We start from the raw sequence: 22,555 nt of genomic DNA on the forward strand, positions 1-22,555 counted from the left end.
GCAGGTGGCGCCACTGGGGAATTTCCAAGTAGAAAACCGAGGGCGCGTAAAATGTGTGTAGAAATATAGTTCAAAGGCGAGTTTTATATGGATTTCTATTTTGGGCATTATTTAAGAAATTCCCTTACCTACAAATTCATTACCAACTCGAAGATTTTGGCTCGAAAACAAAATGTTAATTCGGATAAAGAAATCTTGTAAAAAGGGAGGGAGTCCTATTTGTTTTATATACAAACCAATTTGAAACTCAAAAGTTGGTGGGGTTTGAGAGTAAATTAAAAACATAAAGCATATTCAAGAATTACATTTATTCAAAAATGTTGTTAAAAAAAATGTGTACAGACAGCAAAAAAATCAACAAAATTAATACATTTACAAAATAAAACGTAGTACGACGATATCGATAACAATCCGGGCATCAATACCGCCATGGGGCGTTTGGGGTTGCGACGACAACACGATTACGATATACAATTGCGCAATCGAGCTTACAAAAAAAAAAGTCCTTTCGTTTCTTTCTTTTTTTTCTTATCTTCCTTATCTTTGTTTTTTCTCTTTTTCTCTTTTTCTCATTTTCTCGTTTTCTCATTCCTCTTTCTTGTATGTACTATGCGTAATTTATGTGTAGTATGTGATTATGCGTTCTTAACTTAGGTATAGTGTGTGTGGGTTGGGCGTTTTGGGTTCGATAACTAACAGTAGCTAACAGTATAATTCTGCAAGAGTTGCGAGCGAAGTTCTCATAATGGTTGATGTGTGATTCCGATCTGGCAGTCCAGCTTCCGTTTCCGGTCGTTTACCCTTACCCTTACCGTTTCCGGTTCTGGTTTCGGTTTCGGTTTCGGTTCCGGATCCGGATCCGTTTTGTCTCCACTTCCGTTACCGATCTTCGTTACCGCTCACCCCACCTCGTCTCGTCGACAAATTGCTCTACTTCCCTGCCCCCAAAAACGGATGTACCCTAAACTAGCTACTTGGCTCAAGCTCTACTATTTATACTTTATGTGGTTGAATCTCCCGCCCTGCTTCGCTCTCCGTTCCTCTCTCGCGTTACTTTATATAGATTTTAGTTTAAAAAAAAATAGATAACTGACATATGCACGCATCCTAAATGCTTGCTATAGCTGTATGTGGCATTGTGTCTACGTAAACCTTACTTAGTCATTACATACTCCTTACATGCTCGCTACGTACTCATAATCCTACTCAATTAACACTTCGAATTGCTGTTGCTCGTCCTCCTCGACTTTCATCTCCTTGCAGCAAAAACACAAAAAAAAAATACATGATTAAAATGTTTCAACTTCGCATATGCGCATACCCTTCCTTAGTAACGGTTGAGTGTGTGTATGTGTGAGTGTGTGTGTGTATGTGTGAGTGTGTGTGAGTGTGTATGGATTGTTTGGGAAGGCGAGGGGTGAGGATCAAATATGGGTGAGTGTGTGTATGTGTGTGGGATATAGTACAGGGATCCAACAATTAGACGAACTAAAATACACGATAGATCAATTAGGCTCTACATTATGCATGTAGCAATAGTAATAGTAAAAATAGTAATAATCGATAATCCATAACTAATGAATAGTTAATAGGGCTAATGATCTCCAGACATACTCATAATCGTAATCATAATCGTAATCGTAAATCGTAAGTGGTAATCATAGTGGTAATCATAATAAAACATGCTCTATGTGTACGATTCTAAAATAATTCAGTCATCAGGTAACATTGTTTTGAACACAACTACAGTAACAGAAGCTGAGGTGGCTGTGGGCGTGCGCGGGGGCGGGGGCGGTTGCGGTGGCGGCTGTGGGGCCATTCGCTGGCGCGGGCCTGTGGCAGTGGGCGTGGCCGTGGTCGTGGCCGTGGCAGAGGCGGAGGCGAAGACAGAGGCAGTGACTCTGGCAGTGGCGGCGTTAATATTATTGTTATTCATATAGTTATTGTTGCTGTTGAAGTTTATGTTGATGTTGCTGTTTCGTGTTGTTGTTGTTGTTGTTGTTGGTGCTGTTGTGGTGGCTGTTGTAATTGTTGCTGTTTTTCTGTTGATTCTCGTATTAAACTGTTGCATTTGTTGTGGCAGTGATAGTTGCTGTTGTTGTGGTGCTAATGTTGCTCGTGATTGTGATTGTGGTTGTGTCGTCGTCGTCGTCATCATCACTCCTGTTGCTGGCGTCGTCGACACGGCAGTCCATTGTTGCTGCTGCTGCATTGCTGCTGCTGCACGTGTTGCTAATGAAATCGTCGATGGTGATGATGATGATGATGATGTGGCTGATAATGATAATGATACTGCTGCTGCTGCTGCTGCTGTTGTTGTTGTTGTGGGAGCGTCTTGTGGGGGCATGGCTAGCAGCGGCAGCAACTCATCGTCGGTCTGAGTTTGTATGTTGACCGTGTTGCTGCCGGCAGTGTTGGTGCCCCTGCTGGCCCCTGTTGCTGCTGTCGCCTGCAATCGGCCGCAACAGTTGCCGTTGAGCAGGCGTGCTGTCCTGGCTGGCAGCGTTATGGGGGAGGGGGGTACACAAACGTTATCGCAAACACGGGGCTCACAATTCTTTCTGCTTACCATTCACCACTTGACCCTGACTCAGGCCCAGTTGACGATTGCGTCCAACTGTTGCTGTTGCTGTTGCTGCTACTGTTGCCGTTGCTGTGGCCATGCCCATGCCCACTCCTGATCCTGCTCCTGCACCTGCACCTGCTTCTGCTACCGCTCCCAATCCTTTGGTGGCAGTGTTGGCAGAGTGGTTGCTGCCAAAGTTGATTATCCTTCTGGGCAGTTTCGTTAGCTGTTGCTGCTGCAACGCCAGCAATTGCTGCTGTTGCTGCTGCTCCTGCTGCTGCTGACGTGCAGTGGCTATCTCACTTAGACTGGCTAAGGTCACCGCTGTTTTCAGCACATGCGCAGGCGTGGGCGATGTGGTTGCTGCCGTCGTCGGCGTCGCTGCTGGTGATGTCGCTGGTGGCATGGAACGCTGTGACATTAAGGCCGTGTGTAGTATTGATGTATATTGTTGCTGCTGATGCTGTTGTGGTTGCTGTTGTTGTTGTTGTTGTTTTTGTTGTTGTTGATGCTCAAGTCTTTTGCTCTCTTCTAAACTGTTGCTGCTGCCTGTCCTGCCGCTGGCCATAGCTCCTGTTGCTGCTGTTGCTGCTGTGGCAGTGTTGCTGTTGCTGCTATGGGAGTAATCCCTGGCAGTATCGCAGCTGGCCGAGGAGCGGGCTATCTGCTCGGCTGCCGCCGTCAAGGTGGCCAACGTGGCCGCCGCTCCGCTCAGCAGTGAAGTCTTCAAAATGGACGTGGATGCGGCGGAGGGTCGGGACGGCTCATCCTGCTCTTGCTCCAGCTCCTGCTCCAGCTCCTGCTCCTGCTCTTGCTCCGACTCCCCTTCCTCCGGATCGCGCTGGGAACCGATCTCGATCTTGATCTTGGGCAAGTTGCGCAGCAACTGGTGCTGCTGCTGCCTGCTTCGACGCCGCTCCTGTTGCTGCTGCTGCTGCTGCTGCTGCCGCTCCGGCATCGGATCAGGACCAGGTGGTGGCGCCGACTGATGGTTGGCGGTGGGCAGCAGTCCGTGCTCAAGCATCTGCTACCTTATGCTCGCCGAGTTGAGCACGAAGGGCACATAGAACATCTTGCTCTCGAGCAGCAGACTGGCCGCGGCCTGAATCTGCAAGGGGATTGGGGAGAGCAGCGATGAGTCACAGAACAGAACAGAGAGCCATGAGAATCGGCAATGAGTACTACGTGTGGTTAGTGGCCACTTACCTCTGGTATGTGGGAGAGCAGTTCACTGAGCCTCGCCTGCGGATTCTGCGGCGACGAGTTTTGCAGGTAGGATCGCAGCACCTGGACGTACCGCTCCTGGATGCTCTCCAGTTCCACTTCTGCTGGATTTAGAAAACGAACGAAAAGGTAACATGAGCACTGTATGAATAGGTGTTGCAAATCGAACCACGTACCTTTGTTCAGCAGTATGTAGACCTTTAGGCAGACGTACTCCTCCATCTTGAGCTTGATGCGCCGGAACATGATGGTGATCTGGGTCATTTTGTCCACCATGTGCCCGACGTCCAGCTTCAGCTGCTCCATCGCTATCGGCTGGCCCATTAACGTGGTCAAGCAGGTTTGCAGGGTGCTCAGGTGCGAGTTCACCTCGCTGACAAACTCCGGGTCATCCTTGTGCAGTGGCTGGGCGGGCGAGGGTATCGGCGTGCTCAACGGCGTGCCAGTGGGCGTGTTCAGTGGCGTTGATGCCGGCGAACCATGCCTGCTGCCACCACCTCCACCTCCGCCTTCGCCGCGCCGCTTGCCATGCAACGCCTGGTAGGCGGCCGTGGTCAGGATGAGGATCTCGTGCCACTTGTCCGTCAGTAGTTTGGTGTGTATCTCCACCGGGATCTCCAGGTAGAAGGGCAACTTCTTTGTCCACGACACCAGCTTGTGGACTATGGAATCGCCGATGTTGCACAGTTTCTCGCTAATCTCCGACTTGTCCTCGAGGAACTCGCTGAAGTGCGGCAGTGTGGCAATGTCCTCCATCGCGTCGCAGTCGATCAGCGTCTGGATCATGCCTAAGGCGTGCTCGTACGAGATCTGTCGGTCCTTGGACGAACTGACCGCCGAGTCGAGGCGGTGGCGCAGATGCACAATCTCGCTGGGATTGGTCAGGGCCGTTTTCAGTATCGTTCCGTTCACCAGGTGCGGCGGCAGTTGGGCTCCTCCGCCAGCTCCTCCGCCACCACCGCCTTGTTGCTGGTGGTGGTTTTGGTGCTGTCCCTGCTGCTGCTGCTGTTGCTGCTGGTGCGGCGAGCTAAGCGCGAGATGCGGCGAGGCCTGCTGCTGCTGCTGCTGCTGTTGCTGTTGTTGCTGCGCCGGACTGTGCATGGGCGGTGCTTGCAGCAACTCCGGCTTCAGAGCGGGGCCGAGGAACATGGGCTTCATGTCCACCACGCCGCCCATCAGCTTGGCCTGCTGCTGCTGCTGCTGTTGCTGTTGGTGCTGCGCAGCTGCTGCCACCGCGGCGGCAAGTTGCTGCTGCTGCGGCGACAGCAGGTGATGCGGCGACAGCTGTGGGTGGTGCTGCTGCTGCGCGTGGTGCGATTGGTGGCCCTGGTGGTGGTGGTGGTGGAGCGGCGAGTGCAACTGCTGCTGCTGCTGCTGGTGCTGGTGCTGTTGATGCTGCTGCTGTTGCTGGTGCTGCTGCTGTGCGGCCGCCTGTTGCTGCTGCTGCTGCTGGGCGGCCTGCTGCTGCTGCTTCTGGTTGGTCTTCTTGTGCTTCTTGTACTTCACCTTGTACAAATTGTAGACGGCGCCGCTGTTGCGACCGCCTGGCATGCGATCCTCGCGAACGGCTGAAAGGGAGTGAGAAAGGGAGCGGATTCCCGGTTAGGCATCCGCGTGGCTTGGCCAGGGAACAGAGTACTCACCTTGCAGCACCATGCCCTGCTCGATGCACTTCTTAAATCGACAATACTGACAACGGTTGCGCTGTGCTTTGGTTATCTCGCAGGTGCCGTCCGCCACGCAGGTGTAGACTCGTCGGTTCTGCACCGTCCGCTTGAAGAAGCCCTTGCACCTGGCGGGGGAATACCAAGATTATTAGCCATGCGAGGCAAACTGGTAGCATATGCTAGGTTCATGGTTTTCAGCTTAGCTTGCTAACCACGTCCAAGATTCAGGAAAAGCTTAATGGCTAGCGGCTGGGTACTTACCCCTCGCAGGTGATGATGCCGTAGTGCAGGCCGGTGGCCTTGTCCTCGCAGATCATGCACACGAGCGGCTGTTCGTCCTCGTCGGTCGGCTCGTGCGGCGCCTCCAGGTTGCGTCCGCCCATGCCGCCGCCAACGCCACCGAGACCCGTGGAGTTGCTGCTGCCCCACTGCTGCTGCTGGGCACTGAGATTCAGGGCCTGCAGCTGGCCGGGCGGCAGTTGCGAGTAGTCGCCCGCCCACAGCCGCTCCATGTTGAGGGCGTGCGGTGTGCGGAAGGGGTGTGGCCGTGATCTCATGTCCTGGATGCGCGTCTGTCCCAGCGAGAGCAGCAGTTGGGCGGCCTCCTCGTTGTTCTGCGGCGCCACCGATGAGGGCGTGAGTGGTCCGCCCACTCCGCCGCCAGACACCGAACCGCCGCCGGAGGAGGAGGAGGGCGTCAGTGATCCCGCCGATGGCGAGGAGAGGCAGTGCTGCTGCTGGCCCAGCGACTGTTGCTGCTGCTGCGCTTGCTGCTGTTGCTGCTGCTGCTGCTGCTGCGACTGCTGTTGCTGCTGCTGCTGCTGCGACTGCTGTTGCGGCTGGTGGTGGGGCGACTGCTGTTGCTGCTGCGGATGCTGGCCGTGGGACTGACCCGCCGAGGGCGGCGGTGGCTCGTAGCCCCAGACCATGGTGCGCACCCCGCAGCTCTCGCCCATTATGACGGTGGGCGTGCCACGGGGCGGCGTCTGGGAGGGCGTCTGCGGCGACAGCTGCGACGATGACGACGAGGAGGATGGATGCGGCGAGGGGCACTGTACGGAGCCACCACCGTTTCCGCCACCCACGCCCACGGGCCGCAGGTTGCCCAGCGGTCCTCCAATCACCTCCGGCTTCACGCCATTGATCCTGGCATTGCTGAAGCACACCATTCGCTGCGCGGCCACTGCTGCTGCGGCGGCGGCCGCTGCTCCACCAGCGGACTGCATCAGATGCGGCAGCCCGGCGGCCACCTGCTGGTGCACTTCGCTCTTCACCCGAAACAGGATGGCCGCATCCCGATTGCTGTTCCTTAGCGCCAGCGATGCGGGATGCATCAGGGCCAGTGCCTGGGGCTGCTGCTGGTGGTGCTGCTGCTGCTGCTGTTGCTGGTGTAGATGCTGCTGTTGTTGTTGCTGCTGCTGCTGCTGCTGTTGGTGGTGCTGCAGGAGCGGCGACTGTTGCTGGTGATGCGGCGACAAGTGCCGCTGACCCACATTCGGTTCCTTTTTCACCCGCACCAGGGAGTGGGGCGAGTGCTGCTGCTGCTGTTGCTGCTGGGGATGCGACGCCTGCTGCTGCTGCTGTTGCTGGCCAAGTAAGTGGTGCAGGTGGATCGCCTGCTGCTGGGTGAGATGTTGCATGGACTGGCTGAGCAGGTGCTCTGTGGGCGGGCTGCTCTTGCGCAGCGTCAGCGGCTGTGTGAGTTGCTGGTGAAGATGGTGCGTCTGCACGATGTTGGGTCCCAGGCTGCCGTGCGACAGCTGAGTGGGTGGACTGGCGGAGACCCGGCTTAGGTGCTGCTGCGAGGAGCTGATGGACTGTTCCCGTTCCCGTTCCCGATCTCGGTCCCGGTCCCGCTCGCGTTCCCTTTCGCGATCCCGCTCTCGGTCGCGTTCCCGCTCCCGTTCCCTTTCCCTTTGTGTGCTGGATGTGGAGGAGGGTGAGGCCGGCGGCGGTGGCTCCGATTTGATGCGCGACGGCGTCACTAGAACCGTCACATGGCCCGCCGCTGCTGCTGCTGCTGCTGCAGCCGCCGCTGCTTTGGTCTCTTGCTCCCGCTGTTGATGGAACGCCAGCATCTTGCTGGACACGTTGAGCAACCGCTCCTCCTTCACGGAGCGTATCACACTCATACCGGCCTCGCTCAGCTTGGCGCTGCTCCCGGTGGAAATCCCCGTGCCCGCCGAGGCGGACGACAGCACCCCATTCGTGGGCGTGAGCGTTGGACGACCCGTGGTCGTTGTGGTCGAGGGCTTCTCTTCCAGCGAGTCGGGAGAGGCTCGACTGCTCCCGCCGCTGCCATTGCCATTGTTTTGGTGCTCATTGATGGCCACTCCCGCCGTTGGTCCGCCGCTCGTGGCTCCTCCACCCGATGCTCCGCTTCCGGCGCCAGCTGGTCCGCCTCCCTCGGGCGTGGCTGGACTGGATCTCGTCGGCTCTGCGGGCGGCGGTGACATCACCGTTGAGGCGGCGGCCGCCGAAATTGCGCTGCTCGACGAGTGTATCTCCGTGTGCTCCTGCTTGATGCTACCACATTTGCCCACACTTCCGTTTCCGTGACCGTTTCCACTGCTGCTGCTGCTGCTGCTGCTGGCGGGGCAGGTGGCCGTGGAGGAGGCTCCAGCTGTCGGCGAGGCGGAGGAGGTGCTGGAGGAGGACGAAGAGGAGGAGGACGTGTGCGAGAGCGAGGAGGTCGAGGATGTGGCTGCCGCTGCCGTCGCGGACGACGTGGACACGCAGGGTCCTGCTCCCGACGCTGTCACTGCTGTTGTGCCAGCTCCACCCGTTTCGGCCACCGCCGCCACGACCGCTGCCAGCGAGACGGTGACCGCCGATGATGCCGCCGTGAGGGGCAGGGGCAGCGACATGGGCAGTGGCAGGGCCATCGGCAGGGGCAGGGCCAGCGGCAGGGGCAGCGATGCCCCCAGCGAGGCCCCCGCCGAACCGCTGTCGCAGAGCTTCGGCGACATGGGCGTCAGCAGGTCCGGCGACGAGGTGGACGTGTCCGCTATGGACTCGCCGTCACTGCTGCATCGCGAATCGATTTTGCGCCGTTTGAGTTTGAGGTCTTGAAAAAGGCTCATTTTATCGAGCTCGCTGTACGGGCCACGGCTCAGTGTCATAATTCCTGGTGGGTGAGAGGGAAGGGGAGAAGATACGAAGGTTCTGGTTTAGTTGTTGGCCAATATGTGCAGGATCGTCTGCAGGCTAATCGTAACTTAGATGTACATATCTTAGGACTACAAGATTTCATTTAATGGTTTTTAATATACATATGTAATATATAGTATTCATTCCAAAAGACCTAGTTCTCCCCTTTGTCCATAGCCAATTGGTGTATTGCTAATATGGATCACACTAAGAAATCAGCAAACTCCAACTGACATAAACATAAACATTTCGTGTGAATCAAGATTAAGCAGATATATGCATGAATAATATTTCTAGAACAACGGCTTATGTTTGGGAAATTTTCAGAGACCGCATGGGTGGTTGGCGTTGGCACGCATAAATAAGTTAGCATAAATTGCTTGCGGAAGTTTCTTTTCTTTCCGAATTTTGTTATTGGCTTGATTCGCTGATGGAACACAAACAAATAAGCAATCATTTGCATTCGCTTCCCCAAGCGAATAACTGGTTAACGCGGCCGAAACTGCGAAGATCTGGCCAAAAAGATATGATATGAGGAATTCGCTTAATTACACGACGAGCTTGATCGATCAGCACTCTGTTCTTTCTGCGAAATCTGCAAAATGGGTCAAAGCAAAGCTTCTCTTCTTCCCCTCTTCACCTCTTGCCTCTTAATCTTCCGACTGCTGCTGTTTTTGGTGGAGGTGGCTCCCCTTTTCCCCTTTCCCTTTGGATCAACAGGTTGCACATGAGAACACATGTTGCATGTGGCTTTGGACCCACCATTCTTAAATCATGCACAACTTCTTGCGTTGAAAAGTATGCTACAAACTTGTTCACTGCCAAAATCCTGAATCCATTCCGACTGTAAAACGGACAATTTTCACTCAAATGCGATTCGGAAAGCATTTTTAAGCTTGTTTTTCCCAGTTAACAAAAATATGTGATGCAAGAAAAAAAATTTTTTTTTTGAATTTTTGCAATTTTTGACGATGCTACCCCTTATGAAAAAATTGAAATTCCAAAAAAAACAAATTTTTTTTTAACTTAAATTAAATTGTTTTGAGCTGACAAACACGATTCTAAACATGCACAACATTTTGGTATAGCTCTTCAATTAGCGAAGCTGTGAGCATTCAAGTGCAATGAATGTATGTATGTATGTACACTTCATTTGCACACACAACGCACGCTGATATCACTACTATTTAATTGCCAATATTTTGTAAGCCAATAGGTAAGCGGATTTACCACAGTGCACCTGTATGCTTCAGCTTTCGATATCTCCTGCGCTCCCTCTCTCGCTCCCTTTCGCTCCCTCTCGCTATCTCCGTCTCCATCGTCTCCCTTTCCGATGTCCGCCCACGAAGCCCCAGAGCCCCAAAGCCACCGATCATTCCCATTCCCACTCCCACTCCCACTCCCTTTCCCGTTCGAACTCCCCCTTTCACTATCTATCCAATGGCGATCTCTTTACGCACACTCACACTACTCACACACTCACACGCACACGCACGCACACACTGGCGCCGAGAGATAAACTATGTAGCTTCGGGCGGCAAAAGTTCTCTCGTCGCGCAGTCGGCGGCCATCGGCAATCGACAGTCGGCAGTCGGCAGTCGGCGGCGACGACAATGTCGTTTGTGTGTGTATTTTTAAAATTTGACCTATTTTCATTATCAAGCGCAAGATTATTCTAAACAATAAAACCATGCGTGCCTCTCTGGGTCTATATCTTTTCGCCCCTCTGTGTGTGTGTGTGTGTGTGCGTGCGTGCGTGTGAGCGCGTGGAGCCGACTTCTACACGCAAGTGTAGAAGTATACATACTTCAGATACGTCCAGATACGCGCCTCGCAGCTACAGATACACGGAGGTATACGTACATAGGTACCTGTTACCCAGAAACTGCAACTGCATTCAAGTGACCCCAACGCACTGGGCACTGGGAACTGCAGATACAGATAGGCCTTGCATCTAATCTTAACTCCAATCTTAACTAGCCGAATAGGTTGATCGTGATTATTAACAAAATTAGTAACTAGAGTGGGATAAACTATTGCAGAAGGATTGTAAAAGATGCAATGCTTATCTGGAGCACTTAACTTGAACAGTCGCGAGGTTTCGACTAAAACATACCCACATATTTTATAAAATTTAGTAATATAGTATACAAGCAAATATTAAGTCAGGGAGAAGATTGATAGCCCCGTCAATGCTGTGTGTTTTTCTTTGGATTAGTATCTTGTTGGGTCGTTAGACAATCGTGGTGCTTTCAGAAGGGGGAGAGGCGGTGGTCAAAAGGAAAACTTGGAGCCCTGAAACTGCGGCTCCAAGTTTAACTTTTTGAGTGTCTGTGTGTGGTTTCTTTAAGTGTATAAGTGTCTGGTGTTAGTGGTCTTGATTTGGGTTTTTTCGGATATGGTCAAAAATTTACCTATGGATGTCATAATTTCGTTTTTTCTGTTCTTTGCCGATTGTTCAAATTTGGATAAAAACAAAAAATTCTCTTGTTTGCCGATCGTTGTTGTTGTTTTTGTTTTTGTTGTTCTTGTTGCTGTGGGTTTTCTTTTCTTGCCGATGTTATTTTTGGGTTTGCATTTGCTTTTGCCTATGCTTTTGCATTTGCATTTGCTTTTGTGTGTGTTTGAGTTTGCTTGTGGGGGGGTTCTCGTTATTTCATTGAATTTGGATTTGGATTTGAATTTGAATTTGGATTTTGTACTAGTATTTGTATTTGCTTGGATTTTTGGTATTACTGTGACTCGTTCGGGAAGCATCTAGACTGCGTCCGTCCCCGCCCGCTGCCCCCTGAGCTGCAGAGCAGAGTGGCAGTGGCAGTGGCAGTAGCAGTAGCAGTACGCATTCCAGTGGGTGGATTTTGGTGTTTTTGTTTTTTGGTGGGTGGTTTTGTGGGGGTTTTGTTCTTGTTCTCTTGTTTTCTTGGCCAATTGCTGGTTGCTCCAGTTTAGTGCACTTCTTTTTGCTTTTTGGGGGGTGGGGGGAGTTGCTTTTCTATGACTGCAATTTTGGTTGGTAAGAGGGGAGAGAGCGTAAGTAATGTGTGTCTGTGTGTGTGTGGGTGTGCGTGTGCGTCGTGGTGGTGGGAAGGGGTAGGCGGTAGGGGGTAGGGGGTAGGGCTTAGCCAGGGGGTGGCAGGGGTGGCTGGGCGTGGGTGGTGTCTTACGCATTTATGATTAGGCATGATTTACGGGGTGTATAGAGTATATAGATGGATGCAATACTAACGGCAAATGGGCGGCATACGAGACTTTTTCTTATAATAGTTATTGTAATTGTTGTAATGGTTATTATTATTGTTATTGTTGTTGTTGCTGTTGCTGCTATTGTTGTTGTTGTTGGCAATGGCATTGCTGCTTGTGTTATTATTATTGTTGTTGTTGTTGTTGCTGATGGTATTATTGTTATTGTTGCAGTTGCTGTTGTTGTTGTGCGAGTTGCACTTGTTGCACTTGCTGGGGCCGCACGTGGCTGCAGCCGCAGTTGCTCCTCCAGCCTCTGCAGCTCCTGCAGCCGCTGCTGCTGCTGCTGCTGCTCCTGCTGCTGCTTGATTGTCCTGTCCAGCGCTATTCTCCTGCGCTGTGGGCTCGTCCTTGACCTGCGAGTTGGGGTGATCCGCGGCGGACGAGGATGCAGTGTCGCCGCTCGCCTCGCTCTTGTCGCCGCCATGGTGATGATGGTAGTGATGGTGGTGGTGGTGGTAGATGTGGTGATGGCGATCGTTGTTGGCAAATGGTTCTTGCTCATTGCTATTTCCGCTTTGCAAACCGGAATCGCAGACATCGTTGCTGGCCGCGATGTTGTTATTGTTGCTATTGTTGTTGTTGCTGCTGTTGCTGCTGTTGCTGTTGTTGCGGAGATTGGTGTTGTTGCTGCTGCCATTGTTGGCGTGCGGCAGTTGCAGGCTGCCGTTGCTGTTGCACTTCTTTAGCAGCGTCTTGTTCAGCGGCGTCTTGATAATGGTCAGCTTGTTGGCCACGTCCTTGACTGGCTCGGGCTCATCCTGCTGATCCGGCTGCTCCGGCTGGTCCGGTCGATCCTCCGGCTGCTCGCGTCGACAGCCGTGGTTGCCATTGACCCGCTGCTCCTCGTGGCCGCCATTCTGCTGCACGGCGGGATAGCTGTCCGCGGCAGTAGCCTCCGTGGCCGAGGCCGTGGCCGTGGCCGTGGCTGCCTCTAGCTCGGCAGCTGCCGCAACAACACTGCTGGCCTTGGATCCAGGCTCCAGGATCAGCGGCTGCTGGGCATTCATCTGGGCGGGCAGCTCTTCTTCTAGGTGGGCAGGTAGAGACGGACAAGCGAACGATGCTGGGCCATTTTGGCTGGGCAAACACCGAGTAGTTTCAAACACATATCAAACGACACTTGCGATCACAACAACCATTTGTTTGTCAACTTCTTCTTCTACAGCATGTTGCATGTTGCGTAGTCACTGGGTTCGATTAGAAGGAGAAGCAGTCTGCGTCCATTGCCAAAACTTAAAGCACTCGAAAAAAATATGTAAACATAATGAATCGATTGATGTTGCTGCTCCGTTTTTGATCCTCGAAATGAGACTGAGATTGATATTGAGATTGAGACTGAGATTGGAGCTGAGATTGAAACTGAGACTGAGATTGAGATTGAGACTGAGAAATGAGACTGTGTGTTTTTCTGTGTGTGTGTGTGTGTGTGTGTGTGTGTGTGCGTGTGTGCGTGTGTGGGTGGGTGGTTCTGGTTGTCAAGGGTCTTTACTTGTAGGTCTTGGGTCAAAACTAGGGGCACATACCACTCTTGGCTTTAGATTCTTGCCTATACTTTACATATACTGATGAGTTTTTCTTTTTCTTTCGTTACCACTTGAACATTGACAAACTTGAAAAAAAAGGATTTGGCGCGTACTGAACCGCTGGCTACCGTTAACCGTTAACCGTTAACCGATTCGCCCGATATCGCCGCACTTTAGCCACTGGCCACTGAAACTGAAAAACCGAACAACTGAACTATAGTTCGAGCCAAGTTCCGCGTCTGAGCAACGGCTGCTGCCGTGCCGTGTTATTTGTTTTTTGTTATTTGTATTTGTAGCTTCGTTTTGTTTTTTTACGTTTTATGTTTTATTTTTTGTTGCTGTTGCTGTTTCAGTTTCGGTTTTGGTTTCGGTTTCGGTTTCTGTTTCTGTTTGCTGGAGATGTTGCTCCGCGGCCAACGTGCGTGCATGCGAACGAAATAAAGTGAAATGAAAGGAGTAAGCGAGCGAAAGAAAGCAGCAGCCACGAAATGCTGCTGCTGCCTCTGCCGCTGCCGGCGTCGCAGTCGGCGCAGGCGTCGACTCCCCCTCCGCCCCACTGGCTCCACTTCCACTACTCGCTCGCACTCTCTCTCCCTCGCTCTCTCTCTACCTCGCTCTCTCTCTACCTCTCTCCGTCTATCGCGATCGAGCATTAGAAGCGTCGACGTCGGCAGCAAACGAAAATGAAAACCAATAGACAAAACGAACAAAAAACACTGAAAGCACACTCACTCTCTCACAGACACAGACACACACACACACAAACACACGCTCACCAGGCAGCGGCGACGTCATAGTTATGCTTTGGCAGCGACGCAGACGCCAGCAGAGGCACTAGGCTCATTTTTGTCCACCTCTCTCTTTCTCTCTCACTCTCTCCCTCTCTCTCTATCGCACTCTGGCAGGCTCCCCTTTCCACCTACACACCGACCCACCTCCCCCACCCACACACTCCCAATAGGGTTCATTGCAATTGCAACTGCAACTGCAACTGCATTCTAGCTGCCACTAAAAACTTCACTCTCTCCCATCGCTTGTGTGCCCTTCTAGCGCCATCTCCCTTGCTCCCTTATCTAAGCACTGCATTCAAATTAGAATTGACTCGCAACAACAGCAGCGCAACAGCAGCAGCACATCAGCAGCAGCACATCAGCAGCACAAGTTGCATTGAGTGTGTGCTGCCAGTGTGTGTGGGTGTACTTGGTGTTGCTGTTGCTGTTGGTGTGGACGTTGACCGGCGAGCTTAGGGGCGGCTTTCCAGGGGGTGGGGCACTCTGGAGGCAGGGGGCACTGCCAGGGGGGCACTGCCATTAGGGAGGAGCTTTCCTAGCTGCCCCGAAAAGCTCCAACTCTCATGCTAACTCGCCTTTTGTGAGGAGGCGCCCTTCCCACCCCCCTTCTCCCTGCTGCCTTGCAAGCGAAACTGTGCCAATGCACTTTCCACCGGGCGTGGAGGAGGAGAACGGAGGGGGAGAGGAAGAGGGAGGAGGGGGGCGTTTGGGGCACGAGTCCAGAGAGGGGTGCTCGGCAAAAGCTTTTCCTGCCGCCACAAGAGAGCGAGCTGCCGTGTTGCAGTTGCAGCACAGATTGTTGCTTCCTGCTTTCTGAGACTTTCTGCCTAAAACCCCCAACCCCCACCTCTCATCCCCTATCCCCCGCATTACCTCTGTGGCAATGGAGTTCTGCGATCGGCGCGGGGTGGGGGCTGTGGCCGTCTGTGGAAAGGTAAAAGTTAATTCGAACTAGAGCAACGGCAACGGCAACGGCAACAGCAATAGCAACCCAACAATGGACAATGACAAGCGATTGCGCAACGTCGAGAGCGAACAGCACAGCGGAGCTGAGGAAAAGCAAAGCAACAACAGCAGCAACATGAGCAGTAACAGCGGCAGCAATGGGGATCAATTGGCGCGGAAAACGAGGCAAACGGACAAGCAAGACGGGGCTGAGATGGACAAAGGACTAGTGAGCCAGTGTACAAGTTCATCGGCGGACAAACGGACAAGTTCATCGATAAACGGACAAACGGACAATGCCAAATTCGCGGACAAGCGGCGGGCAGACAGCTTAACTGCGAGCAGTAGAAGCAATGTCATGAATTTCGACATGGCCAAAAGCAATGTGGCTCATGTCTCGCATTACTTATTTATTCGCTATTCACTGTCCGCTGTCTGATGTCCACTATTCACTCTGTACTCCGCGTGCCTTTGGCAGTGCACCCACACCAGCATTCGGCATTTCTCTAATGCCCTTTCCATACGTTCGTTGACCATTGTCTGAAAGCACTTTCGATTTCAACTGCTGCCAGCCGCAGCAGCAGCAACGGCAACAGCAGTGGCAACAGCAAAAGCAAGAGCAACAACGTGCAATAATTGTTTGGCGCACATTTCATTTCCTTATTGCTCACTGACATTTCGCTTCGCACTCACACAACGCAAATGGCTTACGACTTTATAATGAGCAGCCCAGCAGCGGCGGCAATTGTGTTAAGACCTGATTGCAATTGCCGCTGCTGCTGCTGCTATTGCTGCTGCTGCTGCAAGCTGCAATGCCAGGAAGCCTTTGGCCAACAGCTTAGGCCCCCCTCTGCTGCCCGCCCCCCCCCCCCCCCCCCCCCTCTGCCCCTTGCGCGCGATGTGCTAAAGTGAAAGTTTATTGTTGTTACCGCTGCGTTCTGGAGCCACGGATCGCGGGCGAAAGAGAGATGGCATGCGGAAGTGCAACTTGCAGCTGCAGAGCAGCTCTCGTGCCCACGATCGCGCAGGAGAGCGAGAGAGCAACGTCATCTGCAAGCTCGACTTGGGTGAGATTGGCGGCGTGGCTTTCTGGCTTTCTGCCTTTCTGGCTTTCTGGCTGAAATGAAAACACTCACCGGACCACAAAGCCGGGCCAGGCATAGCTGGTTGCTGTTGTTGTTGCTGCTGTCTGTTGCCTGACGTCTTGGGGGCTGCTGATGCTGTTGTTTGCTCGCAAACTTTGATTTCGGCCTGGTTTCGCACTCTTTTTCCTTCAGTGGGCCAGCAGCGCGGACGCCAGTGGCAGTGGCCACATAGTACGCAAGCACTCAAGTCTAGAACTACTCACTTCAGAACTCACAACAACGCAAAAAAAAAAAAAGAAATAGATAGATGCATATACTGTACTGCAGATTGCTCGAGATTTTCTTCTTTGCGCGCCTCAAGAGCTGCGGACCACGAACAAGTAACCACTAGCCACTAGCCACTAACCACGAGCCACGAACCACGAGTCACGAATCACGAATCGAACTGAAGTCGAAGCTGCTGGGCCAAAACTGAAGCCAAAACAAAGCCCGTACCGCTGCCGCGTCGCCGTCGCCGTTGGCAGCGCTGCACTTGCTCCCCTCTCACCTTACTTTTTTTGGGTTTTTTTTTTTTTTTGGGGTTTTTTACTTCGTTTATTTGTTGTTCAAGTTTTCGGCTTTGAATTTTCTTTGATTATTGCAGTTTTTTTGTCTTCTCTCGTGTGGGGAGTCTCTTGATTAATTGGGCATTATTTGCTTGCTCGTTTGATTTTGCTGTGCGAATATTACTCATACGCAGTGTGTGCGCTTTGGCTTTGGCTGCTTTGGCGACTGCTGCTACTGCTGCTACTGCTGGCTGACGGATATAACGGAAATGTGCAACTGGCAGCCACCAAAACAGCCGCGTAGCGAAATTGTCAAGCAGACCCACAGGCCCAGAGAGTCGAGCACTCAGCACTCGGCAATCAGCGCTGAGAACTGAGAACTGCCAGCTGAGAACCGAGAAGCGAGAACAGCGAGAGCTTAAGCGAGAGACACTGCTCGAGAAACCCAACTAACATACTAATCGAAACAGCACAGAAACAGCACAGAAACAGCAGCAGAAATCGAAAACAAGAGCCCACGAGCTCTGCAGCGCAGCAGCAACATCGGCAACATACAGATTGCAATGTGGGTTTTCCTGGCTGCCTTCGAAAGCTTGCTGGCACACTCGGAAAAACAACTCGAGCCCCTCGAGCAGCTGGCCGGAAAATAACGTAGCGTTCCAGACAGTTGTCTGAGCACGAGCACCCTGGAAACTGGGCGGTCGATCCTTGGGAGCGGGATTCATTGTCCGGCTGTTGGGGCTGCCAAGGTGGCCAAGGTGGCCAATGTGGCAGCCGTTTTTTCTAGTGTGGCGGCTGCTGGGGCAGCTTGCTGCTCTTGGCCCACGAATGGCATCTAACACTTGTGCATCAAGTGCACATGGCTCAGAGCTTTGCTCTCCCTCTCGCTGCTTCTCTGAGTGCTGCTCTCTGTGCCGCCGAATCTGAATTTGAATCGCTTGCATCATGGGCCCCCTGCAATTTGCACTACACAAATTTTGCAGTTCGCCGTTGCTTAATCGAAAACATGAAGAAGGAAGTCCAGTGACTCGACTATCGGATACCCGCTGCTCAGTCACCAAGGTGTATTCCCTAACGTTCATACGGACGGACAAAGGGACATACGGACAAATGGCTACCGATCAAGAGCAAGATAGTTAGTTATACCCTATCGGGTGGGGAGCGCATTTCCCCTGCCCGGTTGATACATACATACGTCTCAACGAATCTAGAACACTCTACTCTGCGAGCAGGGGGTGCGCATAGGGTGGGCTATGCCCCTTTGCACCCGCGGAAAGCACACACCCCCTTTGCAGACGCGCCTGCACGGCATCTAGAGTCAACCAACTTTAGAAGGTCATGTGGACTTAGCAGCCGAATATCCTTGGCTGATATTGGAAATGCATATAGCTTATATACACACTGAGCTCTCTGCTCGCTCGCTCGTTTGTTTATTTGTTTGGCATTCGCGAATTGCGTGCACTTTCGTTGCAGCTTATTAACAGGAATCGAGTCGGGCCAATTGCCCAAGTCCAGTGGGTAGGCAGTGCACCTTGTTAGCCATGTTGTCGCCATGGATACCAGGAGCATGTCGTGTGCAACAAAGACCAAGGACTGGCAGCGTGTGGCAGGCGCATCCAGATGCCAGGAACTGAGCCTGGCCAAGGAATGGCCGAGAAGCTGCAGGACGAGAATGCAGGGGACGTCTTTATTGTTCAACAAACTCCTGGCCTCCTTTGTCGATTAGCAGAGCATTTCTTGTGCACCAATGTGAGTGCAGCAAGCAGCAGCAAAGGGTTGAATATAAATTGAATCGCCATCAGAGGCGAGTTAATTAATACTCGGATTAATTTCTGGCTCAATTACAGTCCAGTTGGCTTGGCCGTTGCTGTTAGTTAAGGATAAGAATATATACCAGATTGTAGAAGTTAATGGTAAAATGCGGCCACTTCCTTGTGTGTCCGCATCGATGCATTATGCCATGTATGGCAGCTCCAACTGTGGCTCCAACTGCCACCGACTGCATCTGCAGTGTGCGCCTATATAGAGCCAGTGTGATGTGATATTCTAATTGCCAGTCATGAGGTTCAACAACTTTCACACAGAAATCCTTGAACGCCATTTGCATATAAAGCCGACTGCAAGCTGAACAACAGCAAGAACAAATATTATAAAAATAATAATAACAGCAACAGCAACCACAACAACAACGGAGGCGCGAAGCAAACTATGAGATTACGTATACGCCAGCATTGCAACAGACGAGCGAGAAGGAGAGAGCGAGAGCAAGTGAAAGAGAGGGGAGACGAGGACTTGGCCAGCAAAGTTTGTAGTTTGTAGTTTGCTTCTTTTTGTGAACTGAAAAACGAATAACGAATAACGAAAAACGAAAAACAACAACGAACTATTGAGGGCAAAGTTAATGGCACTTTATTATTTACCTGTGCGCGTTCTTTATTTTTCTTGCCATTGTACTCTTCCCTCCCGAATATTAATTGCTTGTTCCTTCGAGGAATTGAATGCTTCGATGCATTTCCTATATCCTTCGTATTTCATATATGTACATACATATGCATGCATGCATTCAGTTTGCCCATCAAAACGCAGAACAAATGGCAATAGTTTGTTCGGATTCGGATTCGGATTCAATTGGGCAAACATACATATGCATATGCATATGCATATACATATACATATATTGTGGCAACGAATGTCAAGTGAACACAGAGTTCATGAGAAGCCAACCCCATGGGGCAGCTAGGAGGATAGACAGGGAGAAAGAGGGGGGTGCACTGCCATAGACAGAGAGGGGGCTAGCGAAGTGGCAGAGTGACGAAGTGGCGAAGTGTGTCTGGAAAAGTGCAAAATGCTGACAATATTTTCGCTGCTGTTGTTTGTTTGCTTCTGTTTCACTCGCATAATGTTTCTGGGTCACACCACATATGTATGTACATATGTACATACATACATACTCGCATATACCATATGTATGCGAACATATATACCTCTAGTTATACATTAATACATTCGAGGTGCAGGGCGCGGGGGCAGAGCAACTGTAACCAGACATCGAATTCACCTGTTGGCGGTGCTGTATGGATGCGGGCTGCGATGCCATCGCCTTAGTGCCTCCCGTTTTGGCCATAAATCTAAGCCATCTATGTGTGGCATGCACCATACATCAGTAAATCAGGGGCAGCTGCCCAACTCCACTTACCTTATAAAACGAAAGTCCAACGCTGCAAAAGAAATGCCTGCGTCATTCCCTCTATGAACTGCAATTAGACACAAGACAAAGGATATTTAGATAAATGGCTTTAATGTAGAATTAATTGGAAACATAGAGTTGAGGCTTGGATCGTATGGATCTCCATTTGCAATTGGACAAATCCACACACATGTTCGAGCATATCGGAAGATACATTCGGCAGATTGTTCTAGTTTCGATTCCCTTGCTTTGGGGCTCCGATAGTCTTGCATAATGCAGATATTCTATATAGTAGTCTTTCGGCAAACTGGGTGAGCGTTTGTCGGTCAAGTGAAGTGTGTGTTCTATGGTGGCATATGGGGCACAGCCATATAGCGATACCCATTATCTCGGATTTCCTCGGGGTGGGGTGTATCAAATTGCCCCGTCCCCCCCTTTTTGAAATGCTCATTTCGTTTTAGATTTTCCTATGTTCCTCCTTCGGTATTCATTGGTTCGTTCTTTCATTCTTTCCTTCTTTCATTCCCTCCTTCTTTCATTCTTTCATTTCGTTCGCTCGTTCGTTCTCACTTTTTAGGTCAATTTTGACAGTAAGTGACAGGCGGCGCAACAACCACTGCAGTTGCCGTTGGCCAGGGATCAATTCGAAGCGGTCGCAGTTTGACAGAGCATCGATGATTTTCCACTCCCCCGCACTGGCTTTTTCCCCCTTCCCCTTCCCCCTCACCCTTTTCCTTCACACATCTGATGGGCGACGGGCGCTGGGCCAAGAACTTGAAAACTTGTGTGGGCTGAATGAATCCAACTGCTCCACATTTCGTCTCTTCTGAGTTTGGATGGTTTTCAGCATTTGGCTCTACATACATCACGATAGTTGCATATACTAGGCAGACTCTCTAGAAGCTTGAATACAATCTATCAATTGATTGGAGATATGAGATTTGAGGATGTATTAATGGGCCACAGCCGCTTGGTGATTATCTATTTTTGAACTTCTTCCGAAAACCAATAATGCCAATCGCCCTTATGCCGCATTCTTCCCATCGATCTTCCGCCTGGGAGACTGTGCCTGTGGCTGTGGCGTTCGTCATGCTTTTGGCCAGCTCTATTTGTGTTCAGCTGGTGACCTATATCGGCTACACCAGCACCACCCCCCCACCAACACCACCACCACCACCACCGATCCCCTAATTGCGTACAGGTATGAGGCATTGAAAGATTTTAAGGCCTGCGCCCGTTTCTATGAACGCTAGCCTCGCCTTTTGCTTCTCACACACAGACGCATTAAACAAAAGTCCGACCGCCACCAGGCACCCCCCAACAAGAAAACGCACCGCCCCCCACCTCCCACGCCATCAGTTTCCCACCCAACACCCCAACACCCCACCACCCACAAGCCGCACTATCTTCGTGGGGCGACACCTTCAACACATCCCTGGACGCGTATCAAGTTGAAGGTTTATTTTTGTTTACAATCGTTTTTCGGTTTATTTTGTTGTTGCTGCTTTTTCTAACAATAAGCGGCGCACAAAAACAACACACACGAAAGCAGCATACACTGTGTGTGTGTGTACCGCCCCCGCACACCCCGCACCACACACACCGCCCCTTGATCTACGCCCGCACATCCAACACAGCCAACAAGTAGGTCGCCAGCGTTTTGAAATAGAGGGAAAAAGTTGTTGCCACTTTTCCCGCTCACCAGCCGCTCCCCCCTCCTCCCTCCTCCCCTCCCCTGCCATCCCAGAAATCCGTGGTTCTTTTGGCTTTATCTTATCGGCAGTCATCGGTTTTTGAGTTCTATTCCCCAAAGAGAAAAGAACCAGCAATGTTTAAACAAAAAATTATTTCGTCGTTTGCCGCTGCGTTGGTGTGTGTGAGTGCGTGTGTGTGTGCGTGTGTGTGTGCGTGTGTTTGTTGCTTCCTCGCACCCAGCATAAAACGTCAACAGAGAAAGAAGAAAACGGGAAAGAAAGGCGGAGCAAGCCGAATCGTAGATTCCCTTCACCGCGCTCTCTTCGCTCCGAATCTTCTGGATCTTCTATCTTCGTGAACTTTGTGAACTTTGTGAACTTTTGCTTCCTAGGTTTTCTAGGCGGAACTACTATCCCAGATGCAGTGGCTCAAATGCAGATGGGCTATGGACTTGTGGCGGTGCCACAGCGGATATTCCCGATCGGCGGCGGGTATCCCAGAAAACAGCCGTGTGGCGCTGCTCGGCGATAGAGGGAAGTAACAACAAAAATATATATACTTATAGACAAATAAGTACCAACACAGACAGCGTGCTCGGAATCTGGGTCAAACTTTTTGACGTGTATTTGCGTAGCTATCTCCACGCGTTCTTCGCTCCTCAGTCCGCAATCCACTGCCCGCTAATATTAACCATAATTGTACGAGAGTCTTTCTAATTCTAATTCGTAGAGCACTGCTCACAACTTCGAAGTACGCACGTACATATGTACATATATATGTACATACGTCTGTGTGTGCACAGCTATAGTTCCATTATAATCCCAAGTGTACAAAAGTACAAAAGTACAAATGTAGTACCAGATACTTGATTATCAAACACGTTGGCTATGATCCGCCTTAGCTTACAGCTGCCAGTGTCATTGATTGCCTTTCG

General features: G+C 51.4%; 1 protein-coding gene across 1 annotated transcript; it reads right to left on the minus strand.

Moving 5' to 3' along the window:
• Window positions 1-444: 444 nt before the first annotated feature.
• On the minus strand, window positions 445-19,994 carry LOC122624026 (hormone receptor 4). The gene is given in 7 exon segments (XM_043803449.1): window positions 445-2,496; window positions 2,570-3,674; window positions 3,773-3,894; window positions 3,967-5,358; window positions 5,434-5,582; window positions 5,719-8,584; window positions 19,936-19,994. Coding segments are annotated over 6 exon segments (6,414 nt in total). The 5' UTR covers window positions 8,580-8,584; window positions 19,936-19,994; the 3' UTR covers window positions 445-1,711.
• Between the last annotated feature and the right edge of the window lie 2,561 nt (window positions 19,995-22,555).

The sequence above is a fragment of the Drosophila teissieri genome, chromosome X, assembly GCF_016746235.2.
Source record: "Drosophila teissieri strain GT53w chromosome X, Prin_Dtei_1.1, whole genome shotgun sequence".
Classification (NCBI taxonomy): Eukaryota; Metazoa; Arthropoda; class Insecta; order Diptera; family Drosophilidae; genus Drosophila; species Drosophila teissieri.